Source organism: Falco punctatus (assembly GCF_963210335.1).
Source record: "Falco punctatus genome assembly, chromosome: 4".
Classification (NCBI taxonomy): Eukaryota; Metazoa; Chordata; class Aves; order Falconiformes; family Falconidae; genus Falco; species Falco punctatus.
This window is the reverse complement of record NC_137583.1, coordinates 99679289-99702662: the sequence shown is the minus strand read 5'-3', so window position 1 is coordinate 99702662 and position 23374 is coordinate 99679289. Positions and strand designations below refer to the sequence as shown.

At 38.8% G+C, this 23374-nt stretch overlaps 1 protein-coding gene across 6 annotated transcripts in view; it reads right to left on the bottom strand.

Annotated features, from left to right (window-relative positions):
• CPNE4 (copine 4) overlaps positions 1–23374 on the bottom strand; it is a 317905-nt gene that overhangs the window by 81742 nt on the left and 212789 nt on the right. For all 6 annotated transcript variants that reach the window (XM_080387243.1, XM_080387244.1, XM_080387242.1 and 3 more), the window contains 3 exons: positions 19707–19781; positions 13873–13956; positions 13307–13396 (listed from right to left, as the gene is read on the bottom strand). In XM_080387243.1, the coding sequence (XP_080243369.1) occupies positions 13307–13396; positions 13873–13956; positions 19707–19781 (249 nt within the window). The remainder of the gene's footprint in view (positions 1–13306; positions 13397–13872; positions 13957–19706; positions 19782–23374) is intronic.

Sequence of the window (23374 nt, the reverse complement as noted above, 5' to 3'; positions counted from 1 at the left end):
GACAGCTCAGACTGGTTGAGTAATGGGCACCTAGGGAGGAAGGAGACACCTTCCCCACAGGAACCTCTGTCAGATATCTGGTTGTGTCCTGATACCTTTCTTTCCTAGTGACAGTATCATGAAAAATTTAAGTGATAACTTTCAGCACTGCTTGGATCAACATAAGTAATTTATTAATAACATTTACAATCAGCCTGCAGCAATATTTCTCTGCCCCCCCCAGGTGCCCTTGTATTCATGAATGGTTGCTTATAGTATTAAGAAGAAAATACCTTTTGAATCTGACAACAGGCAATTTTTTTACTTCCACGTTTTAGCTTGGTCATGAGTTGAAGACTCATTTTTGGCACAAGTCTAACTAAGTATTTTTTTCAATATTTTGAAGAGCACTGACACACTTTTGTCTGCCTAAGAGAAGAATCATGATTGCCTAATGTGAGCAGACTACTTTTTAATTAGCCTGCAAAAATAAGCCTGCCTTTCCAAACATCTAGTCATCAGATTTTCAGATGTTTTACTTGCAACTAGAAACAGGTTCATTAAAAACCAGAAATAGCTGATATCAAACAGGGATTCTGTTGAAAGGTAGTATTTTTTATGAAAAAATGTATAAACTAATACATACAAGAAAGAAACACAGCAGAGGGCTGTGCATGTGTAACCAGGGTCAGAGTGAGTATTTGAAGGCACACATAGAATTCCCTATGCTCTACTGCCGCTGCCATAAAATAGCAAAGGACTAGATGGTCTTATCTATGTGTTTAGATACACTTAATCTCTAAATAATCCATTTACCTTTCACCTTTTCATGAAATTGTACTGGAAGAGAAGAAACCTTGTACCATGACTCACTAGCAGTTTGTGCACACTCTTGCTATGAATATGCACAATTTCTCATATAATGAAATCCTAACCATTTAGAGCTTTTTCAGATGAAAATCAACACTTAAATTTCACTTCGAAAGCTACAAGCACTCACCATAAGAAAATATTAAAAGTACATGGTATAAGTATCATCTTTCTGTCAGATGCTAGTGAGTACTTGAAAAAGACTATGTAAGACAAGAAGAAGTACATTCATCTTTACTTCATCATATTCTCCCAGTTAACATCAGACTACAACTTTATATTCTTCTACAGCTGGAGAGTATCTGATATATGCTGTTAATAGCCAGCCAATGCAATAATAATTCATAAGTTTGTCTAGTCCCATTTTTAGCCTATTTACAGTTTTTGGCCTCCTGATGTCCCATCAGTGGCTGTACCCTATCATTGAACTGTGCTGTATGGAAAGAGAAGTCCCTTTTGTTTTAAGCATTGTTCCTGGTCAAGGTGATTTTCAACTTCATGTACCCTGAGGACAAGTAACCGAACCATTCCCTCGCCATTTCCTCCAAGACATTCATGACTTCAGAGTACCTGTGTAAATTATTTTTCTTTCCAGTCTGAATTCAGTCTCTTTGCAGAAGGAAGCCTTCCTGTGATCATTTTTGTTCATTTTCTGGGGATCTTAGTGCCAATCATTAGCATTAAGATCCTTCTGTGACATTTTGAAGTCAAGACAATCCCAGATTACTTGGTCACCTACAAACTTTGTTACCCTGTTTTTCCCTTTCTCCAGTCATTTATGACTATCTTAAACAATATCTGGTCCCAGAAAAAGATAACCAGAAACTTCCTGCAGTTCTTCCCATCTTTTATTTCTTTTCTTTTATTCCAGGAAAAGCTGTCAACAGAAACTATGTTACTTAGTACACATGTAACTGCATTCTGCACAACGGTATGAACGGACCCAGCATTTATCTTCTTTGGGGCCCCAATACAATGGTCTAGTATCTTGGCTTCTGCAGTTACTTAGGAGGTCTGATGTGATTCAAGGTCCCATATATATTTCATTTACATTAAAACTGGAAATTATACTACTCTTCAGATTTCTGACATGCTGTTCAGTATAATGCTGTGTTATTAATTCAAGGCATGGGTATGAATGACAGAACTTGTCCTGCTGTTGTAATTGTTTAAGAGGTATCACAAAGTCTTTGTCTGTCCAGTACTCCTCCTCTACTGCTGAACACTTGTTAAGTAATGGCAAGAGTGTAGAAAAGTGTGTGAGACTGAAGAGATCTTGCTGGCATTCCATGAGGAAATTTCCTAGTATAGATATCAGTAAATCCTGGACTTTCTCAGAAATAAAACAAATGAGGAGACTCAATAGGAACTCCAGGCTAGTCATGCAATGGTCAACAATATAACAGGTGATTAGTAGAACTGAACAAACCTTAGGCAGTTGATAGCTAAAGAGTTGTCTAAGAGATCAGCCCCTGCTGCTGTTTATATGTTGTAACTTTAGACCAAGGCAATTAAGAGCGTAGGAGGCAGGCCAGCCATAGCCTTTCTAATGATCTCTTCTGAAAGCAGACAAGAAAACTCAACTGTCTGTAAAATACTGGTAACACCAATAAATTGTTTCTAACATGACTCTCCTTCTCCTTCACTTAAGGACGTATGGACTATCTATGCACTTATTAGAAGGGGAAGGATTAGTATGATTGTGATAGGAAACACTATCCCTTTTTTAATCTCAGCCAAAGCAGACATGATGAACGTCATGCTCAGGACACGAATCAGCTGCATAGCCACAAAGCAGTCTTAGGCTCAAAACAGCTTGCACATCCTTCGAGATGTTCAGTGGTAGCAATGAACTGGACACACTAATCTGGCGGCCACCTTGAACAATTCTATTGAGCAAGACTTCTATGAATAGCATGGTGGAAACAGCCACACGGAAGGGGGAAAGGATTGCTGCGCTGCAGCTGGCCAGAGTCGGTGAGAAGCCCTGAAGAGCATTAACAGCCGGGGCTGCTGTACTGGCAGCTCAGAGCAGAGGGCTACAAGGAACACCTTTCTCCCAGGCTTCCTGAAAATATCCTGACAGCATTACTTTTGCTGAGCAGACCATTATAGTAACTCCACTGTCCCTAGTGAACAAGCAACTCAATTTCTTATTTTCTTAGGGGGACTAGGATGAAGGTTTCACAAAAAAGTTTTATCTTAACACCGAATCCTGCCCAAAGCTCAGAGCTAGTGGTAGTCAAATCTATGGTAAAACTTTCCTGGCATGCTTTAGCAGCTGTAACATACAAACAGAACAATAACTACGCACAACCACACTGAAGTGTCTGATCCCAAGAGCCTTGGTTTCTTCTAGCATTACCACAAGGAGGGATGTGATCAGCTCACTGCTTTTTCTGGGGAGTCCTGCAGAGCATAGCTATCGAGCATTTTCAAAATAATTTGGAGATCCAACATACACTATAAACATGTTTAATTTAGATTTGGTAAGGCAGATAAAATTTTTTTTATGACAAAACACAGCTCCATTCGTTATGTAAGGTGCATATACATTATATACATGTATGTACACGTTACCAAACATGCATGTCCTCTGACTGGGAGGAAGCATGTTCTTGGCAAATGGAAAATGCAGATCTAAGTTATTTTAACAGAGTGAGTGGTAGGTGAGATCAGTTTGTATGGAAGGGCTAAACACATATTTCCAGTGTGAGACAAAGTCCACACTTTTCAAGTGACCCCTGTGTACTGAGACATCTTCTAAAATATTAAAGTTTAGACACACTTAATAGCTATTTCTGCCCTAATACTGCCTACAGTATCACAAACATTAATTTGTAATTAGGTCTCTGAAAATATTTAGTGTATTTTTTTTAAAACAAATATATTATGGTATGTCCTCTGAGAATAATATAATTTAGAATACACATTTTATTATCTGCACAGTGTAACCATTTTTGCGTGGCAGAATGTTATCACATAAACTATAAAGATTCAATGTATGAGTAGAATTTTAAGGTAAGCTTTCTATCTAAGTAGCAAAAATATACTGTTCATAGCGAAGAATATATTTATTACAACAAGAGAGGAATTTCCATGAGTCTATAATTTTCAGTTTAAAAAGATATCTGAAAAGAAACAAAGGTTCTTTATAAGTTGGTTATGTGTCAGCCAATTTAAGGCTTTGCTACTTTAAAAGAGTCTGAAATAAGATTGTCTGGAAATTGCCTTCACTATTTTTCTAGTCTCAAATGAAAGAAATGAAAAACAAATATTAATAAACTCCTTACATTTTCATTTTCTCTTATTTTTAATATAATGATACTGTAGGGCACACAGCAAAATGTCCTGCAGACACAAAGGTATGAGACTTACAGATTTTCTTTAAGATATGTAACACTTTAAAATTCACTACGGTGTTCAGCTGCTTTACAAGGTTACAGCTAACTCTCAATCTACTTTAGTGAAAGCAAAGCTTCTTTTTATTTTTTTTTCAATTCAAAATGATAGCACTTGTTACCATAAGTACAGTAAGCAGCCCTGCAGCTAATATTGGGGTCTGTAGGATGTTCAGTACATTATCAACACAGTGACCTGAAAATTGGGAAGAATGCAGAGGTCATTTAATTCATTAGCATCCCCTAGGCCCCACCCTCCATTGTGGAACGGATCCTCATTACCAGGGCTTTGCTTTGTCTCATTTTAAATGGTCCCAGGGATGGGATTTAGTACTTTATCAGCCATTACCCTGTGAAGGAACCAGACACCTCTGCTTTGGCTTATAGTCAGCAACATTTACAGGAGCCTCTGTTTCATTTCAGAGGATTAAAACTCACTTTCAAAGACAGCTCAAGACAGGCAAGAGAGGGCCCTTCGAAGTATTTCTTATACCGATGACTTGTGTAGCAAAGCTGTAGAAGGCTGTATTTATTTGTCTTGGGATGGAACTATAGAGGCAGTAAGCAATTTGAAGAAAGCTAACAATAAATGCAACGATGAATTATTTGTAGGCAATTCTCTCTTATTTGGAAAAGAGAAACAGAGAAAACACTCCTCAAGTCCCTTAATCCAGGGAAACAAATTCCCACACAACATTTTTGCTTGTTTGTTGTTCTCTGCTGTTGTTTCGCACCATGAATGCTCCTTGCAATGTCAGGGGGAAGTTTCTTCATTTCTGTCCCAGGGCTCATGGAACTGGGGGCTCTGGTAAGGAATGGCAAATAAAAATCTCCTTTTACAGGGTGAACTCTGAAATTCCGTCTGTCAGAATCACCCAACGGATGGGAGGAAGCCTCCTGTCCATTTTATTCATATGTAACAGCTCTTCAGCCGTTTATCACCATCTTTATTAGCAGCCCAAGCCTTGGAGATGTGACTATGAACTCTTTTTAACCACTGTATATCAGATGATCTCTCTTGTGCAATCCACTTGCACCCCTAATTGTTGTGACAACACTTGTCATTTAGATAGCTCTTTCATCTTCAAAGCACTTCACAAACATCAATTAACCCAAATCTAGATTAATTAATCTGACAATTAAGTTGCTATATATCTAGCAGTTACAAAAATGAAGAACAAAGTAGTGCCTATAAAAGTAATCAGAATGAGTTCCCTTGTCTCTAATAAAAATGGGGTCAAGCTAATTTCTTGAGTCTGTTTCTCTCTCCCAAATCTTCATCCCCAGCATCTTCAACTGCTTCATCAAGAATACAGCCAAGGAAAGGGGAGGAGAAAAAACAGAAAAAAAAAAAGGGAATCTGTGAGCTGAGATCACACAGATAAGGAGTTAATTAGTTTTGTTTTAAGGATGACCTTAAATCTTGCACTCTACCTGCACAGAGTGTATGAAGATTGATCTCATCAGTCCTTGACAGGCTCAGATAAATCATGGTTTCAAACACATTGCTGCAATTAATGAATTCAGGAGGCACTCATATTATAAACCCATTGCTAAATTATAGATTAACCCAAACTGACAAAACAGGGTGAGTAGTTGCAGCGAATTCACCACAATCATTGTAGACCTTGTGAAGTAAGCCACTTGAGTTTTTAATAATCGGTGTGGACCCTGGAACCACAGGCACACTGAGAGAACAAGGGGAATATGAGAGAGAAAGGAAGAGAAACACTTAAGAACTGTAGCATTCTAATGAATCATTTACTGGAAGTGTAGGTCCGATGGCATTTATACAAGGTGATGTCAGAAACTGGCTTTCACAGCGTGTCATTTAACTTTATAATAATCCTCAAAATAATGTATCATCCTCTCAGAAGACTTTTAAAAATCTTACTTTGGTTAAGTAGTATGCACTTATAGAAATATTTCTATTAGCTTTTTAAATATACACCACATCCCAATATTTAAGCCTAATATTTTTGTGGTTTTTTTGACCATGAAGAAGGAACTTTTTATTATCTAAAATCATCAGCTGCACAGTCAGCTTTACAAGAACTTCTCTGGAAATTCACAACACGGTAACATCCTTAAAATGACTACTAAATAAACAGTATTCAGATGATAAGGATCTGCACCTTCCAAGAGTGAGGCAATTCTAAAGATTCCAGGAAAATGCCCTGACCTAATGAAAAAGAAAATACTTCTGAAAAAGTCATTTCAAGGCATCTTGTGATTCATATTCAACACATGTAAAGGTTCAGTCCCCCTTTCTTGTTGTTGAAGACTTTCCACAAGTAGGACTCCATATGCAAATACATCTTCAGCAAGATCAGGGTAAGCAAGCAGGAAATGATTGGCTTCACTGGCATTAATTGTGTGAGTAAATTGAAGGGGAAAATGTAGAACTGTGTGGTTAATCAGGTATGACTGAAATCGCCCAATCAAGTAAATAAACATCAAGTCTAGCCTACACTGTAATTAATTCTTGGTGCCAGTCTCTTCCTACATGGAATTAAAAGCCCAAAGAAAACTGCAACCAAAAATGAGTGTTGTATTATGGAACAGTGTGAAATCCTTCAGCTCGTGCTTTTCTAATCACCATTTGACACTGCTTGGACTACCCAGTTTGTGCCACATGCTTTTTTAAATCCTCCACAAATTATTGCTGTTGACCATAAACTGTATCTTTTCACGTTAGTGTTTCAAACACTATGACAGCTAAACTGTGAAAGAATAAAAGCACTAATGGATTTGTCTGAGCATATTACTTATTGCTTGTCTCTTAAGCTTTACTTGGCCTTCTTCACAGGTTCTGCTCAGTTACTTTCACCACTGGTTTTCAGAGATACTGAGGGCTTATTGAAGGATTACAGTTTACAATACACCTGTATAAGCAGAGCTGTAGTCAAGTATTAAAGGTCACTGAAAGCTTATTGATCTAGAGAACACTGCAGTAATAACTCAGAGAATATTAAAATAACCACTGCTATTTGCTCTGCCTTAATTCAGAATGGAGCAGCCAGTACACTTACAGAGCTTTAAGAAACATTTTTCCCCCTAATGATCCATCATTTTGCATGAAAGATTGAACACTTTGATGAAGAAAGCAGAAGGAAACAGAAGGTTACAACTACATGAGGAAAACCCAACCTTCCACCCCGCAAAGTGCCGCAACAGACCCTGGGGAAGAGATTATTAAATTAATAATAATAATTTCTAATTTTCTTTTTAAAAATTGATAAAATTAAAATGAAGCGATTGTCTATTTCCATCCAGCATAACATCAAAATCTTTCTCGTAGACTGTGGAGCTTCTTCTATTAATATTGTAAGCAAGGATCACATTATATAACAGTATCAACGAGGCAGAAGAGGCACTGCATAGATTATTAATTTAAGCGAAGTGCAGACCGCTCAAGAAGACCTTGTAAACAACGGTCTACCACAGAAACATAGAAAATTCATGGCCTGTGAAAATTCACATTGGAAAGTACAATGTATTGCTATTTAGAAAGGTCTCAGTATGGAAATGAATTGAAAATCACATGACCGTTAAACTCTTTGAGTGCATCTCACTAGCAGTAGAGCACCGTAGACATACTGGGGCCTACTAGCATATGCAGACAGACCCCTCAGCGGAAACCCAAACATGTAATTCATGTGCTAAGACACAGCTGCTCCAATAGGTCAGCTGGACAGAGCCAAGGAAGCCAAGTGGACACAAGAGAGAATGAAGAAGAATGGCAGAACAAGGTTTTAACGTCACTAAAAGTTCACAGGAAGAGTCAACCTTCTCACGATTACCCAAAAGTAAGCAACAGTAATGTCTCAGGGCTTCATGCTGCAAAGAGCCATTCATATACACAGAGGCTTTATGACCTGAGGTACATAACAGCCCTGGTAGCCACAGCTGTGAGTCCTACTCATAACCATACATGCGTAAATGTTATCAGGAGCAGGATCATCACCTGTAACGTGGGTTAGGCAGGGATGAAACAATAAACTAACTGACAATGATACAGTTGTAACACAGAGATATTTGAAAGGTAGAAAAAACATCCAACGGACTTTCTTTGGCAAATTTCCCCTATGTGGGTGGAAGATGGAAAGGACTTTCTAAACAGATAAGACATGTGCTTCCCTCTCTCCTTGCAGCTTATTACTTCACCTGCAGCAATGTTTTTCTACCAGGTTTTTTTTGCCTCTTTTCCTACTTTTCCTTATGAAAATAATTTATTTCAGTAAGGTTCTCTGTACAACCTCAGCAGAAGATATTCTTACTCCATGCCACATGCACTGCTTGGCCTGTGCTTCTACAGGCACCTTGTTAGGTGTTTATTTCCCAAATATTAAAATATCTAATACCAAAACAAAAAGATATTATTTTTCTGTGTACATTACTAGGACTCCCACAGAAAAAGAAGAATGTTGCAACTATTAGTATGGATGGACAGTAGATGATCCCTACCATAAGATACTCAAAATGCAAGCCTGTATTTCAGATAAACCTTTGACAGCAACATACTTCACATGGTGAACCCAAACCTGAATGCCAAAGTTTCACAATTTACAGGACCTTCAGCACAGCAGACTAGGATAAAAACTGCTCTCAGAAGGATTATATCCCTCACTTGATTTGTCAGTAATTACCATGGTGAACTGAATCTCATTACGTATTAGGAAAGCAATGCACTACTTTTGGATCAAAGAGGTATTTTGTTCACTTTAACGCATACACAAATTGTCTTTACCGTTAACATTAAAAGAAGTTATGACCGGCACTGAAGTGTGACCAGACTTCTCAGATGGTTTCAATGTCTGGGAAGGAAAGCTCAGTAGGTTCATAAATCTAATATCTTTTTCATAATAAACCTAGAGCAGCAATAATTGCACTAAAGTTTTACAAGGCATCCTGAGAGAAATAGAAAAATTAACTGCTCTGCACCACAGCTAAATAAAGCAAAATTAAGATTATTTTTTTTTTAAAGCCCATAAGGAAATCAAATTTATAAACTTTGTAAAGGATGCTAGTAAAAGACCTTTGAGGCAGACTGTAACTGATCGGTTTGATTTTAGTGACCTTGCTTATTTTATCTTTCTAAACAGACATTTAAAACAAGAAGGTTTCAAATGCCCCGTGTAAAGGCTGCTTTGGGTGCAAGACTTACAAAGAACAAACTTCTGTAAGTTAAACTGAATTGGTTTAGTGTATTTTTGCCAAGTTAATCCTTATTTTTCATAACACAAATCAGACCACTAAGCTCCGTACACATGTGATTTCAGTGGCAGAGATGAAAGGCCAAGGCTTCAGATGCCAAACAGCCTACAGAGACAAGCCAAAGGTAGTGACAATTGCAATATATCTGTTGTTGATAAAAAGTCTTCCTCCATTTGCAAAATTTCCACAAGTTGACATTTCCCTCCAACCATTTCTGGTGCCTCTTAAAGCCTTAACTTTGATTATGCCTTCCAAAGTATGTAAAAAGGAAACAGCAGGTACAGGTACAAAACTACCCAGCGCTCCACAATTAATGTTCACAGTGATCAAGCAATCCTGGCGAGAAGCTGATGCTCTGCAAGGCAGCTGGAATACACTAAATCTCCCCACATTAAATATGGCACAGGGAATTCTTCCAACACTTAGCAGTAACATATTGCTGTATACTTTATGAAGTGAAACCAAGCAACTAAAGTCAAAAGTTCCAAGATATGGTAGCGTGAAGATTAGAACGCTTTGCCAATGTAAATCAAAGTATAAACATTCACACAGTCATAAACCTGTCACGGACACTTCACTTCTCTAATTCTTATGATTTTGACTTTTCTGTCCTTGCTGCCATCAAATTCCTAAGTTATAGTCTGTATAGAAAGCAAACAGAATAGTCATCTGACAAGTACTATATGCTATCTTTCAAACACAAGTGATTTTGGGGGTTGCTCTATCATAGCAGCCTTATCCTACACCGAGCAAAAAGTATAAAGGGCCTGAATTTTAAAGACTTTTCGTTTTTTTTCTTATTTCACTGCCATAATTAATTTTAAAATATTTCTAAACTCATGAATGATCTGGTGCAACTCATCCTATTTTTAGCTTTTCTGCAAATGCTTGAACTGCAGCCGCAGGCAACTACTCAGATATCTAAATCAGGGCCTGCAAACATTTGCATACATTAAAAAAAAAAAAGATATATTCTCAAAAAAAACAAAGGAAAAAAAGAATATTCCACAGAATCAAGACTATTCCAAAAACTGTCAACAGGTTCATAAGATCCATCTTGCCCCGGTTCTCTTCTTCACCCATTCCTTCACTGAGTTTCCCCTCACCTTCTCTACAGGCAATCCGGAAGACTATTCTTGTTCCTCTTCCCTACTTCTTGAGCCTGTCTCTTGGCAGTATCATCTGCAAAAAATTCAACTACTGTCTCTCTGCTCATAGCTCAAAGACCCCCTTTATTCCCAGACCTATCTTCTTCTGCCCAAGTTGAAATCTTAGCTATTCTCATACTTCTCACTTCAGTTTTGAAGAGATGATAGCATGTTTCTTCCTCCAGAACCACCTTTCTCTATCCTTACGCACTTGGCACTTTCTCTGACATTCTAAGCTTCACATTTTGTTTGCATCTCTTCCTAGGTTTTCTCATCTAAGTGATTTAAAGGCCAGATATACACAATGTGGTGAAGGCAGTGTTGTGCTAATTCTGCTTTTCATCTGAGTGGCAGAAATCTGATTCATCTCTTGTCTGAAACCTATATAGTCACCCTTTTCGATTTAAGGTGCCTCAAGAAGCAGATCCTATAAGGGCAGGCACAAATAATTGCTTGTTACTGTCAGATACAAGCTGGACTATGTGATCTGGGACCCTGTGCCAAGGAAGATGCAGGGTGCAACTTTCTGCATCTGGTTGTGTACAGTGCACCCTCAGAGAGGCTACAGATAACACAGATAATGTCACATTACATCTCTTCTTCAGCCTCTCAGCATCTCATGTTCTGAGCATACTATGTTCTTTAGCATTGCCCTCTTCAGTCCTGCTCCCTTTCACCTTCACAGAATGCTGCAGCAGCTACAGCACTCCTACGTGCTTGAACCATGTCCCCTCTGTCTATATGTCCCACCAGTAGCTTGCCCTTCTCTGATACATCAAAGAATTGCTCACCCTCCCTTTCCAAGCCTTTCCAGGCTTACTCCTGGCAAAAGCTCAGTTCCCAGCCCTGTCTGAATTGTGAAGTGAACTCACTGTCCAAAGATGCACTGTCCGTGCTTATTCCAGCACTTCCCCTTTGTCATGAAGTAGCAGCCCAGTCATCAGAGGTGCCAATGGAGGCTCCAGCCATGGCAGTGCTCCTTGTCCTTGACCATCCTTTGAGTCACTCATGTTACTACCTCTGGAAGGTAGCTGCTCTTAGCTCTTTTTCTTTTCCTCTCCTGGAGATCTACATTGCTTATACAACACAAAGTAATTCACTTATGTTCAGGCAACTTCACAGATATTTAATCTACCCAGGAAACTTATAAAATTGCAGCCTTACAAGATAACAAAGTCATTATCCTGACACTTGACATTGTTACCGTCCTATGCATAGTACAGCAAAAACCTCTTCTACATTTCTTAATTTGTATTAGAAATCCTCTTTAGCCAATACTGTTAATTTTGCTTGCAGTTTATAATGGAGGCTGCTCTTTCCCTACACCTCATTCTCTATTTCATCTGCTACACCTCTGTTTCAATCCCATTGGACATGCCAAACTCAATTGGTTTGACCATTTACTGACTAAGGGGTAAATGGAAAGATCTTTCACAACTGCTTCCCTGTACCATCTGAGGTGCTGAGCTTCCTTCCAACTTCTCAGATGCACCTGTCACAAACATGTTGGTCTGGCCTCTTAAGTATCCTGTGCTCCATCTACTTCATCCTTCACTTTTCCTTGCTACATCTCTCATTGTTTTCCCAAACTTCCTCATTCTTTTGGACTCATCTTGTTTGTCCAACAGTGCCACAAAGGACACAAACAACATATAAAAATAACCATTCATACCTGTGCCTTTCTCGTGCATGCCAATACTGTACAAACTCTGTGTCCGTACCACTGTTGTTCCATAAAAACAGTGCTGATTTTGTTATAAATCACAATAAAAAGTTATAAATCACAATTATCATGACCAGTAAAAATCCAAGAATTCATAAGACCACTTTTTACCTTTTCCACCCATTCGTGGCATACATTGTAACATATACACACCAGGCATTTTAGTTTTCCTATCTGCACAGCACATTCTGCTGAGTGAAAAATTACCATACAGGTTCTGCAGGGTTGGGCAGCTATAATGACAAAAGAGGAAATTTTTTTATTATTTAATTTGGAAAGGTAAGAAAAAAACCCCACCAACATACTTTTGGGTCCAATGTCCTTTCATCAGGTCCAAGGGGCTGAATAGCCAATGAGGACAGTGCTCTTCATTTAACAGGTTTTAATTTAGTATTGTTCTTAAACCTGATTAGAGTTTATGAATAACTGGATTCAGCCTTGATTTAACACAAATTATCCAGAAGATGAATTTTTCTACAAAAAGCTCCAAGTTCCTAACAATCATTCTTTCTGCTGACTAGTAACACTGTCATTACTATGGTGCGGGTCTTTTTGTGGCCACCCTATTTATCAAATATAACAGATCTCATAGTTCAGCGCTTCTTTTACAGAGGGTCTCCAGACGTAAGTGAGGAAATAGTAGTTAAAACAGTGGTAGAGCTGCCACTTCTCTTGAATATACTTCCACCGGTTAAATGATAGTGGGTTCAAATTATCCAACTGATTAGCAAAAACAGCCCCATCATTTTCTGAGGTTTCTGTAAGAAGTATAGAGCATAATCTACTGATTACAGTGGATTATGACTTCTCTGCATCCTTAATTTGATTGTGGTAATCATAAAGCAGCTGTGTGATCATCTTTTCCATCAAAAAGGGCAGTTCAGGGTTGCAATCTTCAATTGAAAAAGAGAGACAAAGTTTTGTTTTCTATGAGTAGAACTATTCAAACAGTAGGAATGACTTCTGACCTTTAGCCTGCGGTCCTGGTCTCCACTGCACAGAGAATTTACAGACACTTTAAAGGTCTTCCAGGCTGGATTTAAGTTATTCATCACAACCTGTGAGTGAAAAGAAAGGAATGGAACCCTTAACATTTGCTCATCTCCCAACAGAATGCTAACAAGAGCCACAATTTTCAATATGGTACATTCACCAGAAAGAGAAGAACACAGAGCTTAGCTGGAGGTTTGCAGAAAAACATGCATGGGATATGTGCCCTTGAGCAACCTGCAGTTTGCAATATGCCTCCTCTGGAAAGCCCCAAGAAGGAGCACAGGTGGGAAATGGTCCCATACACAGATGATGCTACAGAGAGGCTGCAGAATACATCCCTGAACTGGAAGCCATGGAAGGCAGACAGAACCAGGCAACGGAGATGGGCAGCATCAGTTTATAGCTATATGTAATTACACAAGAGATAAAAGAGTTTTTAAATGTGGGTGCTTGCAACACCTTTTATGACATGGGAAGCATAAACTATTTCTCCTGAAAGCCCATCTGTTTCCTTGGAAAGTAAATCCAACCCATTCCTTACCTCAGTCCTGTGAACAAGTTGTTGGGTTGCATCATCATTCATGCGGAAAATCTCCAGAAAAGGATCAGATTTGCTGAAAAAATCCTAAAATAAAATATAGGACAGGTTACTCTTGAGAATTCTTTTTTGTAGAGCTTTTCAGGCACAGTGCACTGGTGCTTCCCTGACTGCTAATGAAAAAGGAGAGTCAGCATGGTTTAGTGCCCTTTGGTGTCTCTCAGCAATATTTCATTCTTGTCCTTGTTCCACAAGGATTTCTGTGGCATTGCTGTTCTCAGTTTGGCTGTTCAGTCATGGCAGCCAAAATATCATTTTAGAGCTTTTTACTTGCTTGAACCCAGTCCGGATTACTGAGCTTTAGCTCCTTCATCCACCTAACTTGTTTCTGTCCCCATAACCCATTTGGTCTTTTGACATCAGTTTTATCATGCAAGGCCCTTTGAAGCATATTCTACAGTGGGGTTGAATTTCACACTATTCACCCACCCTCTCAAAACAGAAGTTAATTGACCAAGACATAGTGCTGCTACCACCTAACACAAGTACTGGCAAGACAGATTAAAGAAGGTTAAAGAAGCAAGTCCTCTTTGGGATGTGATAATACAGTCCATGCTAAGATGACAAACAGAGCAGGGGAGTGCCGAAAATTACTTGATATCTCTAAGTACAAGCAAATCCATGACAGACATTAAGGTTCACATACTCACTGCACTGCAAACACCCTCCTCTAGTCTTACATCTAGCTAATAACCCTGAGTGTTCTTACAGAAACCTAGATTAAGTTACTTTCTGTAGCGTTGTCGCAGTCTGGCCACAGCTTCTTTTGTTTCAATGACATTCCTTCTGGACATGCTGGCTGGGAGGCAGAAGAGTAGCTGGGTGTTAGCCTTCCACGGCTGGAGGGGGAAAGCTGGCTAACTCAAATTTCTAACTGTGCGAAGCTGCAAGAGCAGGATTCAAATGGACTCAGACCATTTTCTGTAGTTTCAACTCCCATCTTTATTTTCTTCTACAACAGAGCCACATGATTAACTCTATGCATATCAGTATCATTCTTCTCTATAGGCCATATCCAAAACCACAGACCTCCACATCAGTTTGGGAAGTTTGCTCTCCCAGCGTTTCCATAAAAGCATTAATGTAAAAATGACTGTAATATGCATAGTTCTACAATTTTCTCCATACCAAATGCACACCATACTTATTTTTGACTAGCTGGATAGCCATTGGGATAGGAACAGCTTCAGGTAGATGCTATTCCAAGTATGTCTTTAAAATTTGACCAGGTTTACATTTTTGTAAAATGTAAATTTTCTTTACAATTTGACACATTTTTATAATTCCACAGCTGCGAAACATGCAAAGATATCAGGGCTTTGAAAAGGGACACCTTAATTTAAAAGTCTGGAGAAGGAAGTGAGTTGCTAGGGACCATGAAGCCTTGGGCAAGGCTCAAGCAACCTAAAGGTTTTCCCATGCCCTAAATTTGACACCTATCAAGATTGTGTTCAGTGCCATTCTGTGAACCATCTATTTCTTTTCCTCCTAGAGAAAAGGCAACAGTATGTTTAGGAACTGAAGCAAAGCACATGCATATGTATTTGTTAGATCCTACCATGTGGAGCTCTAACCAACAAAGCCAGATGTTTGCTTATTTGTTCCAATTATATGGACGCAAGACATTTAATGTAAGAGTGTGTAGAACCAGCACAAAACCCAACCAAGTCTGTAACTCCAGAGTTTGCCTCAAGGTCGTGATGTAGTTTTAGTATCTGGACTCCATTCAGCACTTGAAACTGATAGTAAACAGGGGGCTTTGGTGATCAAATTCTGCCAGATTACTACTGCATAGCAAAGAGAACAAGCAGAGAGTGGGGGTGCTGGTTTCAGCACAGTGACACCAAAATCCAGAGTGCATAGGGTTAAAAAAGGTTGAGCTGCCTCTTCTCACACATAGGCATACTGATTGAAGCTGAGTAAAAGCTTAATGTTAACAGATTCTTTATCAAATGCAAGTTTGACAAGAAAAGTTATCTGAAATAAAACATCTCAAGATGATACATCCAAAGAATGTACCTTGGAGTGCAGAAAAATTCAGAGGGGAAACCAGGATTTTGTGTAAGAATCAAAATATATCATAATTCCCGGTTGAGTATCATGAAAGTTGAAACAGCAAATCAGCAAAAGGGAAGTAATTTTAATATCTGGTTTTAACTACCAAGGCGATACCACCTAAAGGGAAAGTTTTTAATGCTGGATGACAGCTTGTATCACCCCCCCTTCAATGCAAAAACAAAGCCTAATTCCTTTCCGAATGAAGGTACAAACAAAAAAAATCCTTCAATATTCAAGATGCTTCATAACAACTCAAAAATGGTAAGCTGAAGAAACATTTTGTTTCATAGCTATTAACATTTTCAAAGCTTTTTGGTTGTTACGCTGAATCTAACAGCTTTGCATTATCTCACAAGAATATCCTCTGAAAGAAGAATAGCTGCAATAAAGGTTTAATGTTCTGATATTTTAATAATGGTTAAATAATTAATGTAATGCATGTGCCGGTGGCATAATGCGTGTTGTTCTTTCAGTATGTGCAGCAGTTACACAGCAATAACACAAGTACCTGGCTTAAACTTTAAAAATTTAGCTACCTCTGTTTCTGAGTAACTACTTTGACACATCTTTTAGTATATTAATCTTCAGAGCATGACACTTCTTAAAATTCAGGTTTTGGGGTGAAAGAGGTCTCTCAGGAAAGGGCTGAAGTAGCCAAAAGACACTAATAATTTTGAAAATTCTTCAGGAGCAACACAGGGCATTTAAGGATTATTTGTAGTAGCAGTAGTAGTAGTAGTTTAGTACCAGGGAAGTATGTAAAAAAGTAATATTGGAGCTTGTATTTTGCAGACATTTGCTGGAGAATCTTTCCCAAGCAATAACTGCCTCTCAGAACAGGAAAAGAGTTTGCCTGCCTCAGTGCTCATAATATATTATAACTATCATAAAAATTTAGCTGCTTGTTATGGTAATTATGACACAGCTATTAATGCAATAGAAACTTTCCAAAAGACATTGTTCTCCTGTGAAGTGTTCTCAGTGGGTCTCTTGAAACAAAGATGTGCCACCTGAGCTGACAGGGCTTCAATAAAACATAAAAATGCAGTTATACCTTCCAAGCAAGCACTGCGATAAAAAAACAACAACCTTTATCTCTGCAAAGTCAGTTAAGTAAAGGAAAATTTCATACCTGTGACTTTCCTATAATTTTTCACTGAATTTTTCAGCCATACCTCCAGGGAAAATTGAGTAGGCCTTACTTGTTTTGTGTCTTCTCTAAAACTCTTGCAGTTTTATGTGGAGGGAGTAAAAGCAAACACAACAAGCATATTTTCTTTAATCTGCCAAAACTGTGTGGTTTACATCTTTTTCCTTAGTGGAGGAAACTCACATGTTTAAGGACACCGGTCTGGATCCTCTCTCAAAGAATTTTCTTTTAAAGGATGGAGGAAGAAAATTCCTGTCCATCCAAGTTACCACTGATGGTAATAGATGGAAAGAAATTCTTCTTCTTTTTATCCTTAAAGCACATCCAGAACCTCCTTCCACCTCTTCCTTTACCTGCAAGTTGTAAGACATCATAATTCAACTTGTCTTTTGCCACCTCCACAGCTACCAGTTCAGGAATCCCTGGGGTTACAAAGGTGACCCTGTGTGGCAGAGCATGAACAACTGCTTCCACAGGCTTCCTCTGTCTTTCAGGAGACTCCAAGGGCAGTTCCAGCTCTCAGTCTGCTTCTCTGATGTTACATCTCTACTCAGGTGTTCACTTCTCTGAGTAGGGAGAGGCATGCAAAACCATGCTTAGGATTTTACAAGATGGGCTCTTCTCAATTCTCTGATTTCTTTTTTATCTTCATGTGACATAGGAACACATGCTTTTTCACCAAGGGCTGAACTATACAATTTGAGTAATTGCAAAATGACTAATAGGGCCTTGCATCTACTGACATCAAAGTATATTATAATCCATACCAAAAGCCATAGCCTTTTCTTATAAATGAGGTAAGGAAAGGTTCAGCCAAGTTTAGAGCTACACCTCTAGCTGGAGGAAACGGAAAGACTGCTTTCAACTGTAATAGGCTTCCAGTGATTTTAATCAGCTGAAGACAGGAGTTTTGATTCAGATAACCCATGATGAGTCATTGCTTGAGCCGCACACTGCATCATCCAGGAATTTTTTATTATATGAAGCCCACATTGACTGGACATGTTAAAATGTCAGAAATTATAATATTCTTGCAATATTTCAGAAAGATCCTCCTTAACTTATCCCCATATAGTGTTTCAATCACTCTCTAAAGCTGTTGCCTAGACAGCACTGACCTGGCTCATAAGTGCACTCTGGCAGCATCCTTTTAATTTATACCAAGAGTCATAAGCAATCATAATATTTACACCAGATCACATTTTACATTCGTGGAAAAGGAATGACGAAGTAGAGTCTTATTACGTTGTATACATCCTTTCCTTTTATCTACATGTGACAGCATGTGCAACAGGAAGAAACGTGTATAACTTTGGAAATCACATCTAAAGATGGCTGTCTAAAGAGAGGTTGTTAAATCTACATTTTGACACGTAAATACATGATTTGGAAACATTAAGACTTCAGCAACTCTGGAGGAAGAGGTAATTAATCTTTCAGATGAGAAGCAAATTCAGGCCCTGATCATTTATGATTGTTAATGATCCTGAGCACAGTAATGTTATTTACCTGTATGTTCTACATAAATTCCGGTACTATTAATCTTTCTGTGTACTTTCTGCTTGCCTGAGATTTTCCGGTAGTTTCAACCGAAAATATTATTCATCAGTTATGGCCTGATTTTGAAAATCTGATGTATGTATCCAAAAATACTCTCACTAATGTGATTTTAAACTACTTACATGTCAAATGTTTACAAGCATTTGCTTGGAGCACCAGAATTATAAACTTTTCTGTAGTGTTAATATATGTTTCCAATTAGAAGCAGCTTCACGTATAAGAAGAGACTATATACTAATAGTAGATACTGTGATCCAGTACAATTGTTATCATCTGATCTTCAATTATATGTAAAGCCCGATTATCTAAACAGGATCGTAGTCTTATGACATCTATTAACTACAAAGATATTCCCCTGATTACCTCAAATAATTATGTCTGCTATTACATTGAGATAACAGGGAGTGTGCCTTACAAGCAGTCATCTCCATTTCTGGGGCTGTGTGTTGCTTGAGATGTTTATTTTATATATACATATATATATATATATATTGCTAAACAACAGTAGATATTTTCAGAAAGAGGTAGTCCTTATAATGAAGAGTAGTGTTTAAGTCAGTGCAGAACTTTCTTATTAAGGAGGGAAAAAGCTTTTAACAAATATTCAAGAATCTTTCTTACATTAAAGCTTCTTTTTGTTGAACAAAATGCGTATCATAACTGAGCTGTTATGAAGTTTTCTAGCTCTATTTTAAGACACTTTCAACTGTAACATCTTTGACTAGTTATAGGAAGTTTCACTTCTCTATGCACTTCTGATCTGTCTCATTTTAAATAATTAAATTGTCTTGGTTATAAAGTAATTAACTTGTCTTGGTTTTAATTAGATTCCATTGGGGTTTTTTTTAATTACTTTGCAGCTTGAGGAAAGCCTCATTGTGAACATTCATCTGAAATCTCTGATGTGTTTAATAATATAAGCAAAAAATATCTGTTAGGGAAAATCTCATCAAATTAAACTTGCTGGCGTTCTTGTATCTTTCAGTAAGGTTAATATCAAGCAGCTTACCTTGTCATCCAATTTCCGTGCACTGAATGAAAGTTCAACGTAGTCGTCATTGCCAGACAATTCCTCAGCAATCACCTAAATGGAAAGCTACATTTGAGTTTTGCATGGTGTAATGGAAGGGGAGTAAGATGCCATTTTCCAGTGTGAAGACTCTAGACCCCATTAGGAAACTGAAATGTGGTACAAGTTAGTACATTTCTCTTTGCAGTCTGGAAGGGCTAAAAGCATTCAGTGAATCCTTTGCTCAGCGGATCGGTGCCACCCTGTTAAGCCTACAAACCTGAATCACTTTGTAACACACAACTATGCCTTGTCAATCACTTGTCAATGGACAGACATCAACATCCATCAGGGATCCCCTTCCTCTGACCAAGTACTTTTCCTCAGGTAGGACAAGGGAGAATTTCACAGTATCACACTGTCCAAGGAAACGAAAAAGCTATACAAGAGTTGTATTACTTCAGTGTAAAGTTTAATTATTTTTATGCTGCTTCAGCATCATTCGGCAAGCTAAATGGAAAAAGGAGTGAAGTCACCCATCTTAGTTGCCACGAAAGGCACACTTAAAGTAGAGGAGTTCTGGTATAGTTTTTTCTGCAATAGCTACATCAGCAAAACCATTTACTCTAGACTGAGTCAGAAAAAAGTAACACAAAAATAATCTAGTGTGAATCTTTCAAATGGTGTAGGCTACACTAATAATGATGCCAGTTGCTGTGCTGTGCAATACTGTTAAAAAACCCAACAAAACCAACATAAACAGTCTTCCTGACTAGCCATTAGAATGGTTCAGTAGAGAGAGGGTATTAACGAAACCTGGGCTATTTCACTGGAAAATGTTTGAAACAAACCACGCTACATTCTATTTGACAGTTATAAAATCTTTCCCTATTGCAAATATTCTCCCCACAGATTAAATCGCCCCAAAGAACCAACTTATTGAGCGTTTCACGCCCATGGCCACACACTTGTCAGCCATGTCAGTCCCCAGCCAGGCTCAGACTGTCTCCGCTACACAGACTCCAGACTCCTTGGGAGCCACTTGGGACACCCCCCACTATTCTTCAAACCAGCTGAAGGCTGCTGAGGTTAGAGCTGCAGTCAGAGCATGCAGTGTGGGATGCTTTCACTGCCCACATATGCAGCTCCCAGTAATTAGCCAGGCTGTCCACAGCCTCAATAAACTTCAGCATCACAGATTTTTTTCTTTCTTTGCTGGAAACTTAGACTCTGTATCGGGCATAACTGGCAGGGGTTTGGTAGCAGGGGCTGCAGGGGTGACCTGTGTGGGGAGGCTGAGAACAGCCCCATGTTTGTCACAGCCAGCTCCAGCTGGCTTGGCAGTGGGCAGAGGCTACAAACTGCACCCCAAAACATCAGCCCGTCAGAGGTGCATACAGCACCTCTGTGTGGACATATTTAAGAAAGGGCAGCAGCTGGTAGAGGCAGGAGGCACAAAGGGAGGAGCACTAGGAGGCCTGCGAGGCAACATGTAAAGATGATCCAGGAGGAAGCATGGCGAAGGGGATGTTGTTGGGGACACAGTTGGAGATGAACTCTTGGAAGGAGGTGTGCCATGCCAGAAGAGATACCTCTGAGGGCCTGTACCCACAGGTAAACCTACACTGGAGCAAGGATGCCTCCAAAGAGACTGTTGCTCACGTGTAAGCCCATAGCAGGGCTGAAAAAATTGGTAACAAAGAGCAGCAAAAAAAATAAAAAAAATCACTATGCTCTGATCCTGACCTGTGCTACCCATCACCTCACCAAAGGGACTGAGCATAACATATAGTGAAGGCAAAGGGAGTGGAGACTATGAAGGGGCCAGGAGATGAGTCCACGGGAGGGTGAAGAAAGATATTTTCCCTAAGAGTTTGCTTGTCATATTTGTTTCTTAATATCAATCAGTAATTAAAAGTTTATGTTAATTGGCAATGAATTAAATTAAGTAAAATTCTCCAAGTTGAGCCTGTTCTGGCTATGACACATCACAGCCAGTGAACCGTGGTGCTTCCTCATGCAAAATATTCACATACAGCCATGTAGGAGCACAGTTGCTTAACTGTGCATTAAAGTACCATCACACAGGCACATATGTGGTGTTTCACACGTTCCAGGCAAATGTGAGCTTGCTGGAAATTTGGCCTATAAAGTCTGACACATTTACATGTAGTCTGATGGTTTAAAAGATCATAAGCTGTATATGACCAACAGTGCTCCAGGATTTGCGCACCAAGTCTCACAAATAATTTTAACTGAAAATAATGAACCCTTTCTTACAAAGGTTGACAGACTTCTTAGTGGAGAAGGTGAGCAATGACCTGTTTTCATCCCACAGCCATATAATAAAACTGTAGTGGTGAGACGTTATACAAAGGGCTAATAAAATTCCAAGAAAACATTCCAAGATAGGAACTTTCAAAATCCTACAAAAACCCCGTAATTCAGTACAATGAATGAGTTAGGTAACTAGTATTTGTAACTTCCATACTTGACAGACAACTGGTATGCCCCCAGGTCCAGAAATACTGACAAATAATTCACTTTGACTTATTCTGTCAAGATAGAAAACTTTTCACACAGTAATTTTTGTCTGAGTTCAGTTTCTCCCATTCAAGTAAAGTCAGCTTGCTCTTCAGTACTACTGGCCGAGAGCCAAAGCAAGGAACCAAGGTCTGCATTTCATAATTATCATCCAGTGTTAGGCCAGCAGGAACTATTAACACATTTTCTCTCATCTTCTGTATATCACAGAGCATTATTTTTTGCCAGAACACTCTACAAACAAGCCTAATGATTTTAGTTGAACTAGAGTATTTGTGTTTTCACAAGACTAAACTCTGTGTCCCTCGCAAAACAGGAAGAGCATCTAGAACACAGTGGGGATGGACGAGATGAAGTATGCCCAGTTAATCCCAGCAGGCAAACCACACCAAATTATTCAAGAAGAAAAGGTCTCTCCTGGTTCAGTTCAGCCAGATGAGTAGGGAATTCCCTTCCAACCCCAGACCAAAAATGAGTTTATTTTATGCATTTAAGCAAATCACTTCCCAGCTAAGCAAGGAAGACATCTAAGAAAGAAAATTCCCTGGGCTCTCAGAAAGCATTATTTCTCACAGTCTGCTGTCTCTTCTGGGTCTGAAGAGAGGAAAAAAAATCCAAACAATCAAGCCAAAAGAAACCCATCTGGCTAATTGCACATCAAGGAAAAAAACTCCTTCTCAACCCCACGAGGCAACAGAGCAGAGATCCCCAAAGCAGAATATTTTACTGTAGCCTTTGTCTTAAAGCAGAGCTGCAAATGTCACAAGCTTGCTGATGCTAGCTTCAGTGCAGACAAGCTTGATCTTCCCAAACAAGCCAGCAATAAGAAAGATGAAAGACAGTCAACACATTGATTTGCAGATTTCAAGATACACATGGGTCTGTAACTATCCAGTGTGTAATTGTGTTACAACACAGCTAAAATACCTATTCTTAGCAAACTTCTGGATTTGCATGCGGTATTGCTGGGTGTCTGTGTGTTTTCTGAGTTGTTTTTTTTTCTTCTTTTTTTTTTTCTAGAAACTGGAAAAAGCCCAAAGTCCAAGAAACATCAGACTCCTTCATGTGTCAAAGCAAGCCAAAATGAATTTCTGAAGGTTCTAGAACTTCAACTAAAAGTATTC